General features: G+C 43.3%; 1 protein-coding gene across 1 annotated transcript; it reads right to left on the bottom strand.

Annotated features, from left to right (window-relative positions):
- Positions 1-2809: 2809 nt before the first annotated feature.
- Positions 2810-11835, bottom strand: LOC134947801 (chymotrypsinogen A-like). The gene is made up of 7 exons (XM_063935680.1): positions 11784-11835; positions 11585-11688; positions 8949-9028; positions 7115-7193; positions 4735-4915; positions 3809-3942; positions 2810-2971 (listed from the first exon to the last, which is right to left on the bottom strand). Exons 1-7 carry the CDS (start codon positions 11833-11835, stop codon positions 2810-2812), a joined length of 792 nt encoding a protein of 263 aa, XP_063791750.1.
- Between the last annotated feature and the right edge of the window lie 5511 nt (positions 11836-17346).

The raw sequence follows: 17346 nt of genomic DNA, 5'->3' as shown, positions 1-17346 counted from the left end.
TAGGCCAGGGCCTCAGCCGTTCCTTGCCACTCCGTGTCGTAAAATGCAGCACAGGTATGGATGCATAGTATACTTGTCGACACAGAGGTAGAGCAGTGGACTACTGTACCGTACTGCTATATATATATACTGGTGGTCAGCAAAATTCTGCACTGTCCTCCTACTATATACTGCGCACAACTAAAATGCAGCACAGGTATGGATGCCTAGTATACTTGACAACACAGAGGTAGAGCAGTGGACTACTGTACCGTACTGCTATATATATACTGGTGGTCAGAAAAATTCTGCACTGTCCTCCTACTATATACTGCGCATAACTAAAATGCAGCACAGGTATGGATGCATAGTATACTTGACGACACAGAGGTAGAGCAGTGGACTACTGTACCGTACTGCTATATATATATACTGGTGGTCAGCAAAATTCTGCACTGTCCTCCTACTATATACTGCACACAACTAAAATGCAGCACAGGTATGGATACATAGTATACTTGACAACACAGAGGTAGAGCAGTGAACTACTGTACCGTACTGCTATATATATATATATATATATATACTGGTGGTCAGCAAAATTCTGCACTGCCCTCCTACTATATACTGCGCACAACTAAAATGCAGCACAGGTATGGATGGATAGTATATTTGACGACACAGAGGTAGAGCAGTGGACTACTGTACCATACTGCTATATATATAATGGTGGTCAGCAAAATTCTGCACTGTCCTCCTACTATATATTGCGCACAACTAAAATGCAGCACAGGTATGGATGCATAGTATACTTGACGACACAGAAGTAGATCAGTGGACTACTGTACCGTACTGCTATATATATACTGGTGGTCAGCAAAATTTTGCTCTGTCCTCCTACTATATACTGCGCACAACTAAAATGCAGCACAGGTATGGATGCATAGTATACTTGACGACACAGAGGTAGAGCAGTGGACTACTGTACCGTACTGCTATATATATACTGGTGGTCACAGCAAAATTCTGCACTGTCCTCCTACTATATACTGCATTGCAGTACAGATATGGAGCGTTTTTTTCAGGCAGAGAACATAGATATTTTCAGCACACTGAGCACAGATATTTGCAAGCACACTGAGCATAGATATTTGCAGCACACTGAACACAGAAACTGAGAGAACGCAGCCACTTCCTCTCGCTATAATCTCCAAAGTATGAGTGAAAATGGCGGCGACGCGCGGCTCCTTATATAGAATACGAATCTCGCGAGAATCCGTCAGCGGGATGATGACGTTCGGGCGCGCTCGGGTTAACCGAGTAAGGCGGAAAGATCCGAGTCTGCCTCGGAACCGTGTAAAATGGGAGAAGTTCAGGGGGGTTCGGATCCCGAGGAACCGAACCCGCTCATCACTAACGAAAAGTAAAAAGAAATTGGGTTTCTGTGAAGGACATAGCTTTGATAACGATCAGAACCAAAGTTAACATCCATGGGTGTATTCTGCCTAAGCAGATTTGGTAAGTTTTCCTTGATTGCATACAACACAAGATGTCAACAAGGATGCAACTACTGTCTGTGCAGGGGTGCGGCTGCTATTGGGCCAACACCACCCTTGTGGCCTGTCTTCCCCCTGCATCCAGTAAGTATCAGACTATTGTCCCCATTGTCCACCCTCCACCAAGACAATCTGCAGTTTGCAGACAGGGAGTTGGGGACCCCAAATTGCCAGGCGCCTGCCTCCTCCTGACCCCTCCTACCCAAGGGGTGTAGCTACTGTAGGTGCAGGGAGTGCAGTTGCTACGGGACCCTGACTACCTCTGGGGCCCGCCTTCCCCCTGCACCCAGTCACAGTGCTGTGCAGGTCTTTCATGCTCCCCAGTGCTGCCTGCTGCGAGTACACAGGATCCCAGGAATGATCGCCAGGTGTGGGATGCTCCCACCGCCAGCAGCAGGTGAAGAGTAAGGTGGGAAATGAAGGGAGGGGAGCATACTGTCCCGCCGCCTCGTATGGGTGATTGGACAGCAGATCCAGCACTGGATACGCTGTCCAATCATTTATGCCTTGCTGACAGGGATGTGTTTTTATGTGAGCTGAAAGCCCGTCCCTGTCAGCGAGGAACTTATATAGGTCCCGCTGTCTTCCATTTTTTCAATGGGCTTTTACAGCCCAGTGCTTGGCCCCACCCCCCGCTCTATCCATGTCCCATTATCTACGGAAGGCACTGCTATCAGTGCCTCCCAAACTTATTTAATGAGTTAAAATTATTATAATAAAATAAAGATACTTATGACACATAATATGTGTCATAAATATCTTCTTTGTATTATTTTAATAATTAATCTAATAATTAATCACAGTGGAGGCACTGCGTCCCCTGACTGCACGTCCCCGGATAGAAACGACATGGTACAAATATATCAAGAGTTTTAACAAGGTACAGGAGGGAGACATTCTTCAAATGAAGAGAAGTACTAGAACACGAGGACATGCGCTGAGACAGCTGGAGGCAGGTATGTTCAGGGGAATTTTGAGGAAAAACTTCACAGTGGGCAAGTGGAATAGCCTCCTATCAGAGGTGGTAAAGTCTGATAGAGTAGAGCAGCAATGAGTGTATATATAAATACAGAATATAAATACAGTATATATATATATATATATATACTGTATATTCATGGCATGGAGTGAAGGATAACGTGACAGTATAAATCAGAGCAATATTATGAATTTTATTTTCTGATGTAAGTATTTTATACAGTACGCACTGAAAATGTTATATATCTTCTCATGTTAAAGATACAGTATAATACAGTATATAAATAGATCTCTGTTTAATTAGCAGCAACGGTTTGATCCAACCAGGATCTAAGAGCTGTCACACGGGCATATACTGCAGGAGTGGAGGTAGAGCAGGTAGAACTTCCCCAGGAGACAATTCCAGCCAAAGTCCAAGCTCCATTTCTCTGGCACACAAGTGGTCCACCAGAGTCTCCCTAAAATGAAAAAAAAGGAAACTTTATAATATATGTATTATATACATACCTTAATAAATATGGGATTAAATTGTGTATAACTAAGATGTTGATCATTATTACTTAGAGGAATGCTTAGTATCTCCCACCTCCTCTTCCCTCCTGCTTTCACAGACCTCTTCTTTCACACTCAATTACAGCTTTCTCCTACGTAGCGAATGTCTATACCCACATCTCCTCTCGCTCGTTACTGTTTATCTCTTCCAATGACTGCCTGCCCCTAGTAATTCGCTGGTTACTCTTTTCCTTTCTTACATCTCAGCTGCATTGTGTACTGACAATTGAGGTGCTAATTGTTACCTGTGCTCTGTTTTCGTTTTTCAGTTACTGTAATGTTAAGTTCTTGTTACCTTGTATTTATTCTAATGTGTGCGCCTCAACGCGCCTGTCCGTGATTAAACTCAGCAACCTAAGCTATCGCCTAGATGTGACTAAACCTCCGTCTAGGCGTACAGTCAAGATAATGGAGGACCCATCTCTATGTACGGTGCTGCATAACACTTATGGCGTCTTATAAATAAAATGTAATAATAATAATAGTACTACTCTAACTATCCACCAAGCCACATGAACCATTTTTTATTTAATTCACATATCCGTCTGGATAACATGAGGGTATGTTAGTGTGGTTGGTAGATGGGTTTACACACAGGCCAAATAGATGTCACAGAAAGACAGGATTTTTGGCCATGATCTGGAACCCATATCTTTAATTTAAAAAAAGTGGAAAGTTTGCTTAGTGCTTATTTGTTAAAGAATACAGTCAAATCATACATAGGACTCTATAGTCTACCGTACCATGCAGGATGAGGCACCGGAGGCTCCAGCGCAGATCATGGTGCTTTGGATTCTGGTTCCCCAGTGTCTCTGACATTCAGTGTTGGTCAGAATAGGAAGAGACACCTGTTGCAGTTTGCTTGGTGTGTTTTGTGCTAAATATCAAAAAGTGATAAAACAATAGTTCTTAAAACAGACTATAACACACTATCATAATAGGGCTGCTTATACAAGTAAATTACTATACAGTATGTCTATGTTTCAGTATTGGCAACTTTGCTAATTTACATATGTATATTTACATGATAGATAGATAGCTAGATAGACGGGATTGAAAAAACGGCCCGGGATTGGCCTCCCTAGTAGATAGATAAAATGTCCATATAGCAGGGTGCACTCGTGTCACCGGCCAGCTTTCCTGACATTGCTTGTACAGACAAATGGCACAGGCAGACCTTATATACCCTAGACTCCTCCTCCCCCTCCCAGACTTACAGACAAAAAGCATTCGGGCGATTCCCCCGTGATGCACTGGACAGCTACACAAAGTCAAATGACATACTTCTCCAAAATACCAAGATTTTAGTGGGTGTTAAGTTATAGGGTGGGGCATTGCTGTTAAGCAATTAAATTGTCATATAACATCAATTTCTTAACAGATCAGTTTAAAAGGAAAATAAGAATTAAAAGCGCCTGATGCATGGGACTTTATGTTCACTTCCTGGAGAATCACCCACTTCCTCCATTTTGCCTTTAAAAGTAAGGTCCTTTCAGCTGCTCTATTTTGATCACTCACATGCCTTCAGCTGTACCACACATTACTATGCCTTTAAATTTGCTTTTCAAATGTTTTAAGGCAGCTAAATAACTTTTCGGCCACTGGACCAATATTCAATAAAATAATGATCGCTATGTTCAAAACATTGGTGAATCTTTCATATTCTTACTTGCAGCATTTACATAACCCCATCCAGTAGTAACGCATCTCTCTCCTCCATTGAAAACATCATTGGTAACAGCGAGACAAACAGGAGACACAATAGTGTTGAAAGTAGCTGTGCTGGTTAGCTTCAAAAGAGTGATATCATTGACAATGGTGAAGGAACTGTAGCTAGGGTGTCTGAAGACCTGTCAAAACAAAACAAATCAATATATATAAAGCTGAAGACTGATAAAAATGATGTCATCACATCAACACTTTTGCTATTTCACTTTCTCATCACATACCCAGAGGTGTAGCTAGGCGCCATGGTGCCCGGAGCAAGGGTATGTTTTGGCTCCCCCTCCCCTGTAGTGAATTGGGGGCCTAGCCAACATGTGGTGGTATGTTACATTTAAAAGAAAGAATATTTAAAAATCCTAAATTGGTGACAGGGCCAGTCAGGAGCTGGTTGGGCAAGGTGCCATCTGACCCCCCCACCGCCGGGCCAGTGCAATTTAAGTGTTCCAGGGCCATTATTCCTTTGCATTCTCTGTGAAAAGCTGGGCCACTTGCTTGAGTCTGCTCCCCAGGCTAAAGTTGCCAGTCAGCCCATGGTCCAGTTCTAGACCTTGTGGAGCTCAGGCCAAAAGTTTCCTTTGGGTTCAACCAATGTTTAAAATAGGGTCAGTGCGTGATGAAGGTTTGCAACAACAATATAGGGGTATGGCTTCATTAGGAAAGTGCATGGCCACAGAATAGTACCAATTCACATTACACTGCAGTGTAGTGTCCGTTATTCACATTACACTACAGAGTAGTACCCCTTATACACGTTATGCCACACTGCAGAGCAGCGCGCCCTATAACTTTTTCGGCGCCCGGAGCCACCCTTGTTAAACCCCTGCACATACCCATCATGAGAAAAACACAGACACTGAGAAACAACAACACAATATTATCCACAACCCGTGCTGTAACTAGATATTTCAGAGGTGTGTGCAAGGAAGAGCATTAGTGCCCCCCCCCCACATATTTAAAATAAGGCCAGTGCGCACCATAAAAATAACACATATTACACTGCACAGTAGTCTCCATTATTCAAATTACGCTGCACAGTAGCGTCACTTACACACATTACACCAGGTAGAGCCCGAAGCACATTGCGCAACGTAGAGCCTCTGTTACACATTACGCCAGGTTGAGCCCCATTTTACACATTACGCTAGGCCTCCCTTTTACACATTCCGGCAGGAAGAGCTCTTTTTTACACATTCCAGCAGGTAGAGTCCCCATTTTACACATTACAGCAGGTAGAGTCCCCTTTTACAAAGTACGGCAGGTAGAGCTCCCTTTTACACATTATGGCAGGCAGAGCCCCATTTTACATTGGACCAGGCAATGGGCTGTAGTGATAGGATGCAGCAGCCAGTGGAGAGACTGAGGCAGTCGGAGGTTACAGCAGCTGCCAAGACGCACAACCCGTGATTCGCTGGTCTTTGAAGGGGGAGAAGCCAAATACTGAAGGGGCAGGGCTTAAATAGCGGCCCACGGGGGTAATTCCAAGTTGATCGCAGCAGGAAATTTGTTAGCAGTTGGGCAAAACCATGTGCACTGCAGGGGAGGCAGGTTTAACATGTGCAGAGAGCGTTAGATTTGGGGGTGGTGTGTTCAATATGCAATCTAATTTGCAGTGTAAAAGTAAAGCAGCCAGTATTTACCCTGCACAGAAACAAAAAAAAAACACCCAAATCTAACTTTCTCTGCAGATGTTATATCTGCCTCCCCTGCAGTGCACATGGTTTTGTCCAACTGCTAACATATTTGCTGCTACGATCAACTCAGAATTAGGCCGCACGGCTCCAGCTTCTCCAAACAAAAAAAAGTCAGAACCCCCCTTTCCCCTGCGTGCAGGGCAGTGCTGCAGCAGTGGTCGGTGGGAGGCAGTAAGAGAGAGCAGGCAACGGTCATGCGGGTGGTGTTGCCGGATGGCTCGCCCACAGTGCAGTTGCATTGTGTACAAGGCACCACTGGCACACACCTAGTTACAGCTCTGTCCACAACCAACAATGTATAACCGTATAGATGAAATTGAAAAGGAACAAATAGACAGAGAGAGAGAACACAGGTCGGACCGGCTACAACATTTAGTTGTCCAGAAAAATCCTAATTTATATATAAAATCATTGCTTTTGCTTTCAGTAAACTAATATGGGGGTTGAACTCAAATGAATCCAATTTGTAAACTGTACCATATTAGGATGCGGTACTGTGCAAGTAATGAAGTGACCTTAACATCATCTAAAATTTTAATATATTAAAGTGCTTATCATATACTTAATCGTTTTGCTTTAATTATTGTAAAAGACTTTTGGAATTGTGTTTTCTGTTGATTGTATTTAACTTACCCTGGAAATAGTTTTGGTTTGAATGGGCTCAGCATTGGAAGAACGATCATATTCCCCCAGAACGACACGGTGGGCAGTTCTGTGTGTATGAAATGTATAGCAGTTATAGTTACTGTTGTTACTTTGATTATATTGTCAATTCAATTCATTATAAAAATGTTAAAAGTTCACACTTTGGTCAGGATTCCCTGGTTAGACGAAATGTGCCTCTGGAGGTTTACAACTGAGAGTTTTTCTTTCTTTCTACTACAAATCATTCATCAATTCTAGATAGCATTACTACTGTACAATTCAACTTAAATACAAATCATAATATACATTTCTACACTCACATGCATACACAATATGGGGTAAATTTACTAAAAATTGTGATTGCACAGTCAATCAGAAGTCCTGTTACCATGGTAGCAGGCACTGATTGACAGGCAGCCATATGTGGGTTCCATCACTTGCCAACTGATTTGGGTTCGTCATTTGCAAAAGAAGCTCTATATGTCTACACATACTGTATGTATTGCTCTACTAAATCCAGATGGATTGGGATTGCTTTTGTTATTTTACTACCACCCGGGATGCTACTGGAGAAGAGGACCGACCAGCGCTTTGGATTTCTACTGGCCAGGGGACCGACCGGTGGCAAGGACAAGGTAAGCGTGTACAGTGTGTGTGAGTGTGTGTGTAATAAAGGGCTATCACATTCATGTGTGTGTCTTGTGGTTAATTTTATATTTATTTTACAGGAGGACTATAGGTACCAGGGGTCCCTTAATGCGTAATGCTCCATATGCTAGCCCTTGTGGTTCTTTAAGTGTCGCATGTGGGAGAGGCTTGCTGGTACCTGTAGTTCCCTGAAACGGATTATCTTTTATTAAATGCTATCAACCTCACACCCAACTCCCAGGGGTGTGGGGGATATCACTGGGCTTCAGCCCAGGCCTGGAATACAGTCAAGAGGGGGACCCCTTTATTGGGGGGTCCCACAGGTCCCGAGGAATCCCCCATGAAGTGTTTCCTATGTGTGACATTACCCTCCTGCTAGTGGAGCTCAGTGCTGGTTCTTAAAATACAGGGGACCCTTATGCATTTTTTCACAGCCCTGTGCTAGTTAAGCTTGGGGGGCACACTCCTTTTTTCAGTTTTTTTTTGGATTTCTTAACAATTCAGACAAAAACACCAATGAACACGCACACTATTAAATGGGATCCAGTCAAGATCCCGGCAGTCGGAATGCCGGTAGCAGAATCTTGACACTCCATGGAATGCTCACACCAGCATCCGGACATGGATCAAAATGCCATCACTGGGATCCTGATCGAGCTGTGCCTGGACTCCTGCATGGTAAGCTGTGGATGGGAAGGGGTAGGGGGGCTTATGTTTGGGGTGCAGGGTGAGGATTAGCGTTAGACTTTGTAAGGGAGTGTTAGGCACCCCCGGGGAGGGTTACAGTTAGGCTGCGGGGGTAGGAGGGTTAGGATTAGGCATCACTGGGGTGGGTTAGGCTGCGGGGGAGGGTTAACATACTTACCCAACCCCTGTTGGGATTCTCTGCTTCGGGATGCTGGTGTGGTCACATGACCACCGTCATCCCATCTGCCGGGATATCATACATATGTATCCCCTATTCAACATTACTAAACACGAATGCACACACCTTTGTAAAACATGGTTCTGTGAAACACAATTCTTATTAAATTTGAGTATTTGATTTTGAAAACCTCTTGCATATCCCTGCGATGCCAGTCTTGTTTCAACTCAGACCAAACACGATTGTTGTAAATGTCTGTAAATATATATTTAGTTCTTATCTTAGTAAAGTCTGTTGCACATTACTTACGTGACACCACAGTGAGCAGCAGTTACAACCCAGAGACTGTTGATCAGAGAACCACCACAGAAGTGGAATCCGGTGTTGTCCTACCAATACAGTATGTAAACAAAATCAGCGTTATTAATGCACTACTGTACATTACCGAGCAATGCATTATACTGGCTTGATGACGCTACACATATTCCAGGGACTAAAAAATTGTGTCTTGCTCTATGATTGTTGTAAAATGCATAACAATAATACTTGTTTACCTTTGTTTTAGTCTACAGTATTTTGCATTAATTATGTGTCAATAAATTGTGATATTGGCATGTGATGCATTCAATATATTTTGTTTGTTGAATACTGCTGACAAAAATTCCTATGACCACTTACAGTAACTGGCTAATAGTTTTCAAATACATTCTCTAAAATTGTCTATTTTATTATTAAATTGTGTAAATTACATCTTTTTTCATTTTTGAACTAGTAAAGGGACCTCAGTCTGCTCTGTCCATTCTGTCCACTTCCCACTGTCTAGCCCACACCCACTCCATCCCACCACCCACTGTCTGGCCCCACCAACTCCACCCCGCTTCCCACTGTCTGGCACCCACCCACTCCACCCCGCTTCCCACTGTCTGGTTCCCACCCACTCCACCCCACCTCCCACTGTCTGTCACCCACCCACTCCACCCCACCTCCCACTGTCTGGCTCCTACCCACTCTGCACTTCCTCCCATTGGCTGGTCCCAGCTCTGTCTGCTGAAGCTCCTATCCCTCCACCTCTACACTCCGATCCATCCCAAACTCCTCCCTGCTTCTTTACATCCGGATTGAACATCACTGTTGCCTTGGAGAGGAGATTAAACTGGAAGGGGAACCCCTGCAGTGAGCCAATAACAGCTGCTGGAGGGCAATCCTGCGGCTGTGAGTGCATGAACCTTTTGGTATAGCTCTCCACTATGGATTGGTGGGAGGAGGAGACTATGGGTAGAAGTGAAGGCACATATCACTGAGACTGGTAGCTGCAGAAAGATTATTTGTCAGCAGCCACTAGTGGGCACTTCTAAGTTCTAACAGGTCACTCAGCTTGATCTGTTAGGTCTTGGTTTTTGCTAAAATGCATTACAATATATAGTATATACAGCATTGTAAACTAGGGCCCTCATTCCGAGTTGTTCGCTCGGTAAAAATCTTCGCATCGCAGCGATTTTCCGCTTAATGCGCATGCGCAATGTTCGCACTGCGACTGCGCCAAGTAAATTTGCTATGCACTTAGTAATTTTACTCACAGCTTTTTCATCGTTCTGGCGATTGTAATGTGATTGACAGGAAATGGGTGTTACTGGGCGGAAACATGCCGTTTTATGGGCGTGTGGGAAAAAACGCTACCGTTTCCGGAAAAAACGCAGGAGTGGCCGGAGAAACGGAGGAGTGTCTGGCCGAACGCTGGGAGTGTTTGTGACGTCAAACCAGGAACGACAAGCACTGAACTGATCGCAGATGCCGAGTAAGTCTGAAGCTACTCAGAAACTGCTACGAGGTGTGTAATCGCAATATTGCGAATACATCGTTCGCAATTTTAAGATGCTAAGATTCACTCCCAGTAGGCGGCGGCTTAGCGTGAGCAACTCTGCTAAAATCGCCTTGCGAGCGAACAACTCGGAATGACCTCCTATATCTTTGTAACACAAACAACGCCTTTAGTACCTCATATGGTGGAGAGGTGAATTTATGAAAATATGAAAATAAATCTTTGTATACTTGTTTCTAAGTAATCAATAAAATTGCAATGATTATAATCTGGTATATGCAAAACAATATACAGTATATATACTTAGTAAAGCAAAGCATTTTAGGTAGAAATGTGCGCAGACTCTCATGTGTTGGTTTGAGTTTTGCACAAACCTCCCTCAGTATTTTGTTTTTGTTTTTCGATTTTGGCAAAACCACCTTCAAGTGTTTTGGTTCAGATTCAGATTTGGTTTTGGATTTCTTGATAATAAATCTTAAATGATGTACGGTAATTTGGACATATTTTCATTCTTACAGTATAATTAACACCAATAACATTAATTTCCAGCCATTTCCAGTCAAATTTATCCACACTCTCCTGTTTGAAATGGCACCTGAAATCACAAGGGAGGGACTTACAAGCAATCCAAATCCCAAGATTCGGAACGTACATTTGTGTTCCGGCACAAGGGAAGCTCCAAATCGGTACTCAGTTCAATGCGGATCCTCTAAAGGGGTTTAATACTCGGTTTGACTCGTAGCCCCTAAATATGGGTGAGTATGTAGTTTTTATGGTAACCCCCAGCTGCTACCTTATTCACTTTCCCAAAGCTTGCACAAAGTAATCTAATAAAAATACTTAATTACAGCAGGATAAATAATATTGCCAGAAACATTCTAAGATCAGCTGTGTGTGCAGTTATTCTCTGAAGTTATTTTGGACTGTACCTTAAAAAAAGTCTCCCCATTAAATACTATAGCTGTGACACATTGCACTTGGGGCTGTGACTGATTAGTATGAAGCCACTTTCCTAACACTCAAGCAGCGTCAAGCTTTGGATAAGAGTACAAGTGTTCATCAAATAAAGCATGTGCAGTAATTTAATAGTAACAGCAAACTAGTTAATGAGCTGTTCTTACATTACCTGCAGAGACACTTGCCATGGCCAAGACCCAGAAACGGCATTCTCACCATTCACAATCCTGGCATACCCGGAGACAACAGGTCTGATGCTTGGCACACCACAGCCTGATATGAAAGGTAAGGATATATTAGGTATAAATGTAAGGATTACTAGGCTACACATACACGTAAGATGCTAACGCAGACACATGTCTACTTACCATAGGTACCCCCTAGCACGGCAAGGCAGGACAGAAACCAAAGGATTGCCATCGTGATTCACTTCTTTCAGGTAAGTAAACTATGAAGGTGTGTTTGGTTTATATACTATCAATGGTTTATATGCGCTCAATGTATAACAGATACAGAATATATTTTTAAACTCTTTTATCTAAAGACCTTGAATTAATCTAGAATAGTTCACCAGCTGTGCTTATACCAAAGATACGTGTGGGGAAATGAGGTGTTTCACAACCAGCTTTTATATAATTCTATTGATATTCTTATGAAATTAACTGATTCCAAACATATATCACATGTAACAATTTCTTTAAAATAAAAACATGCTTGAAACTTTAAGATGGGAAAAAGCCTTTATTTAAGTGAATCAATACAGTAGTTCCAGTTCATTATTAAAATAAACTCTGGAAAAGTATAAACCTTATATTCAGGGTTGCATCATATGGTCATTGTGGCACATGTCTCTAGCCTGCAGGTACCTGGGTTGGTGTACCACTGTTCAAAGAGGCAACAACACCGCCTTAGGTCATGTAAGGAGCCCAGTCTACTGCTCCCTGCAGCGAAGGCTGGAACAGGGTGCAGGCGAGTCCTGGTACTACATTATTGCAGGTTGAGTATCCCATATCCAAATATTCCGAAATACGGAATATTCCGAAATACGGACTTTTTTGCGTGAGAGTGAGATAGTGAAACCTTTGTTTTTTGATGGCTCAATGTACACAAACTTTGTTTAATACACAAAGTTATTAAAAATATTGTATTAAATGTTCTTCAGGCTGTGTGTATAAGGTGTATATGAAACATAAATGAATTGTGTGAATGTAGACACACTTTGTTTAATGCACAAAGTTATAAAAAATATTGGCTAAAATTACCTTCAGGCTGTGTGTATAAGTTGTATATGTAACATAAATGCATCCTGTGCTTAGATTTAGGTCCCATCACCATGATATCTCATTATGGTATGCAATTATTCCAAAATACGGAAAAATCCCATATCCAAAATACCTCTGGTCCCAAGCATTTTGGATAAGGGAGACTCAACCTGTATTAGGGATTTGCGGGATCGGATCTCCGAGATCTCCAGGATCTGAGCCTGGATCTGAGTCCGGCTCGGGACTTCCACCAGACTTGGATCCCAGAACGAGGCAAAATGTCATCATCACGCTGTCGGATCTCACGGGTTTTGGATTCCATATAAGGAGCCGCATGTCGCCGCCATTTTCACTCCAGACTTGGAGAGTGAGGGAGACAGACTTCTGTCTCTCTGCGGGTGGTGGCGTCAGGTGGGGTCAGTGTGTGCTCTTTAGGGGTGCTGTCCTGCGTGCTGTTAGGGGTGCTGTCCTGTTGTGTACTGTGCTGTTAGGGGTGCAGTACAGGGGTACTGTCCTGGGGTGCATTGTGCTGTTTGGGGTGCTGTACAGGGGTGTTGTTGTCCTGTGCTGTCCTGTGCTCAACATGGTAACCCAACGTTACCCATGGGTTTTGAAGATGTTGAAGTGTGGCTTGAGGTCACTTAACATGGTAAGCCCCCTGCGAATTTCCAGGGCAAGAAACCTGCCCTGGGCGTCCGCCCGGGCGCGACCACGGTGGCTAAGGGTAAGTGTTTTGCCTATTATGATAATAAATGCACCCATGGTAGCAGTTGTCGTTTTCACCACTCCTGTAAAGTTTGTGGGGATGACGACACCTGGCTAAAGAGTGCACCTCCGCTGCAGGTGTTAGAACCTGTGATACGCCCGATGTAGTGGCAAGTAAGGCATTTTCCACCATTAAGGTTTTTGAGTTGGTCAAGTGGGTGCGTTCTTATCTGGGGGAGGTTTCGGGAAGGTTTTTATTGGAGGGTTTTCGTTTTGGTCTTAGATTGCCCATTTCTGGTCACGATACCGTTGTCGTTCGTCTCAATTTAAGATCCGCTCGGGATTTCCCTCACATAGTCGAGGTTCTATGGCTGGGTGAGTGTTGTTTTAATAGTTCGAATGCAAGAAAGGTAATAGATACCCAAGAGTATTCGGGCGCTGTGAGGCGAGGTGCTCTGCTAAGCAGCAGCCAAATTTAAGAGGGAAGTCACTCCCAATATATTTACACTGAAAAGGAGAAAGAAGGGAGGCTGCGCTTCAGGAGGAAAAGAACAATAATCCACTAAATGTGTACAGTTTTATAATTTATTAAAAACACTAACTTATTAAAAAGCAGCAATTTTCATAAAATTAAATGTGCCATGTGCATACAAAAAAAGGGAATGATTTTTTACCCAGAGTATTGGTTCAGGATAGATATCATATGAACTCAGGATCCGTTCCAAATAATGCCCTAGAATACTGAAAGTCCAGTTGTAATCCACTGTGTAGAGTCCCTGTTAGATGTTGTTATGAGAGTCCTTTATAAATTCCATATGCCGCTAGAGGATTGGATTGGAATGCAATGTCCCGTATACAGTGGGTACCTCATGCAATGCGGTAATTGGATGGTGCCTCTCTGGGACTCCTCTGGATAACTGGAAAATTGATGAGGGCTGGTCCGGATCCAATTGAGGAGATGTCCTGCTCCAAAGGGTAAAATCTGACGCGTTTCGCTGCATATGCCTTGCAGCTTTTTCAAAGGTATGTTGTACTGTCTGGGTTTTGGGCTTTTTATACCCTAGACAAAATGGTGGCTTAATTGGCACCTGGATGCACATTTCCTGATAATCACACATTTATCTCTTTCTAATAATAAAAACAGCTAGAATATGTACAGGAGACAGACCTACTTATATATAAAAACCATTGGTTATGTCTAACTTTTGTTTCAAGTCTCAATAAGTATTTTTTTATTTTTATATTGTTCATTAGACTCTCACTATGGAGTATATTGATCCAATCAGAGCTTTTGTTTATTGCTCTGTAGTCATGGAGACCGTTCCTAAAGAGATTTCATAGGTTGAGTTGCATTCCAATCCAATCCTCTAGCGGCATATGGAATTTATAAAGGACTCTCATAACAACATCTAACAGGGACTCTACACAGTGGATTACAACTGGACTTTCAGTATTCTAGGGCATTATTTGGAACGGAACCTGAGTTCATATGATATCTATCCTGAACCAATACTCTGGGTAAAAAATCATTCCCTTTTTTTGTATGCACATGGCACATTTAATTTTATGAAAATTGCTGCTTTTTAATAAGTTAGTGTTTTTAATAAATTATAAAACTGTACACATTTAGTGGATTATTGTTCTTTTCCTCCTGAAGCGCAGCCTCCCTTCTTTCTCCTTTTCTTTGTTTTAATAGTTGCCTTCAACATTTTATGGATGCTGCCGGTAGTTCTTTGGTGCTTTCTTTAGGAACCAGTGGTGTGCGGCTCCTTGGCCCGTTTCATGTTTTGAGTTTGCGAGGTTTTGAGAGCTTGTTCCGGAGGTGAAGGCTTTCGGTTTGCTGTGCCCTCCTTTCCTCTGGCGGATCATCGAGTCAGGTTCTGGGTAAACCATTAGTGGCGTGTTGTTTAGTTTGCTGGGTTTTTCTTTGTTGGCCACTAAGACAGGGCTGATATGGCATCTGCCCTTGCGGGCAGTCATCTTTTCCTTCAAGGCTTGGTTCCCTGACTTTGTGGTTCCTGCCATGTGGCTTTTTCTTTGTTCGTTTCATTTTTATTACAGGATGCTCTGGCATTGTGCGCCCTAGCGCGACCTCAAGAGACTCGGTCCAGCCTGGATCACCGGGGTCCAGCTGAGGATGCTGGCTGTCTATTAATCTGGGCCTTGCAGTTTGGGGTCATTTTATTTCTTTAGTTTCAGTGCTGCAGAGAGTGGGGCCTATTCCTTGCGGATGGGGGCAGCTGCTCTGGCTGCATTAGGGGTATTCCGGTGGCGGCTATACAGGGGCCTGGCCACTGGAAATATTCGGCTTGTTTGTTTTCTATACGTTGATTATGTTTATTGCGCCTGTTGCGCTAACCCAAAAAATTTAGTTTACCCATCAGTTTTTGAATTGCTAGCATTCATGAATTGAGGGTGTGAAGTGAATTTTAAAATTTTCCTCCGAGCGGGCCGAATTACAGTTGCCACTCTTACGGTCCATGGGAGGGTTTTTGAGTTTTCGCCTTCACTTGGGTTCCTTTCTGTTGTTGCTGTATTTGTCTAAGTTTGAATTGTTGCTGATGTTAGGGTTTCTCTTTTTCAGCTGCATTGCATACTTCGGAACACATTTGGCTAGTTGGCCATTCATACATTTTTTGGGCGGAGAGGCATCCCATGGCAGGACAAACGGCTGACTTTTCTGGTGACAGGGTAGTTCGATGGTTAGGTGTGAGAGGTTTGCATTCGGTTGGTTTGCTTCGGCTTCTTTTCCGTCATGAACGAAGGTGGGGCCGGCCCGACTGGATCGTCATTCACCTTGGCGGGAATGACATGGGTCGAGTTAAGGGCATCGACCTCATCCTAAGTGTCAAGACAGATTTGGTGGCTTTGCAAGCCTCCTGGCCTCAAGTGAGAGTGGTGTGGTCAGATATTGTACCCTGTTTTCACTGGTGGGGTGCTGTTCGCTGCTCTGCCATAGAAAAGGCTCGTAAGAAGGTGAATTCTGCGGTGTCTGTGTATGTGAAGGCCATGGGTGGTTTGGTAGTTTGGCATCCCCTGCTGGTTCTTCGTAACTGCCATTTTTATAGGGAGGACGGTGTTCACCTTTCCCCGGCAGGCATTAGTGTGTTTTTGGAGAGCATTTTTAACTGTTTGGATAGTTAGTTTCGTCTTTTTTGGTTTTCTTTTGTTTGGATGGCGTCTCTGGTTTAGGTAAACCTTGTAGTGGCGGAAAGTCGCTGCCAGCGGTGAAAAGCTTGCATAAGTGGTCATTGTGGTCATTACCCTTTTGGTAAGATGGTGAGTGTGTCCTCCCCCTGCGGGTGGACTATAGACGTTCCAGTGTGGTTTCGTCCATTGCTCTGCTAGAGTAAAGGTTGGTGAGTCCTACACAATGCGGGTTATGTTATGTTGTTAGGAGGCGGTGGTAAGTCCCCTCCTAGGTTATTTGGTATTATTCTAGTTGACTAGTGCTGGTGAGTTGGTGGCACCTTTCTTTGCATCCTCCAATAAATAGTTAAAATAAGGTACAATAAATACCTGTTGACCTTTTTAAATCTAGCAGTCGGTGTCCATGTCGTTATTTCTTAGTGCTAAGCTAGTTTAAGTATATATGTTTAAGTGTGTCGTAATAAAGTTATGGGCGACTTAAGCAGGCTGAGGGCTGCCTAAGCCTGAAGCCACATAAGCGCCCTGGTTTTTGTGACTAATGTGTTAAAGACAGGGCAGTGCTAGCTTAGAGATGTCATATTGGGTCAGGTGCTCTTGTCTGCCTATTAGGGAGATTGTAGGAGGAGTGTATAATACAGTACTTATAGGCAGGTCCTGGGGGCCATCTTTCTCTTTGCCATTTTGGAAGCCTCTCCCACCCACCTGGCAATTTTTTTACTTTGATTTTTTGGTTCGCTATTTTGGCTTCTATCCTTCCAGGATGCGATCAAATAGTGAAGGGTCGCGCACATGCACTGTAGCCACTGCGCAGACC

Source organism: Pseudophryne corroboree, chromosome 8 (genome assembly GCF_028390025.1).
Source record: "Pseudophryne corroboree isolate aPseCor3 chromosome 8, aPseCor3.hap2, whole genome shotgun sequence".
NCBI classification, from domain to species: Eukaryota; Metazoa; Chordata; class Amphibia; order Anura; family Myobatrachidae; genus Pseudophryne; species Pseudophryne corroboree.
Note: the sequence above shows the minus strand (reverse complement) of the source record. Positions and strands in the feature narration are given on the sequence as shown.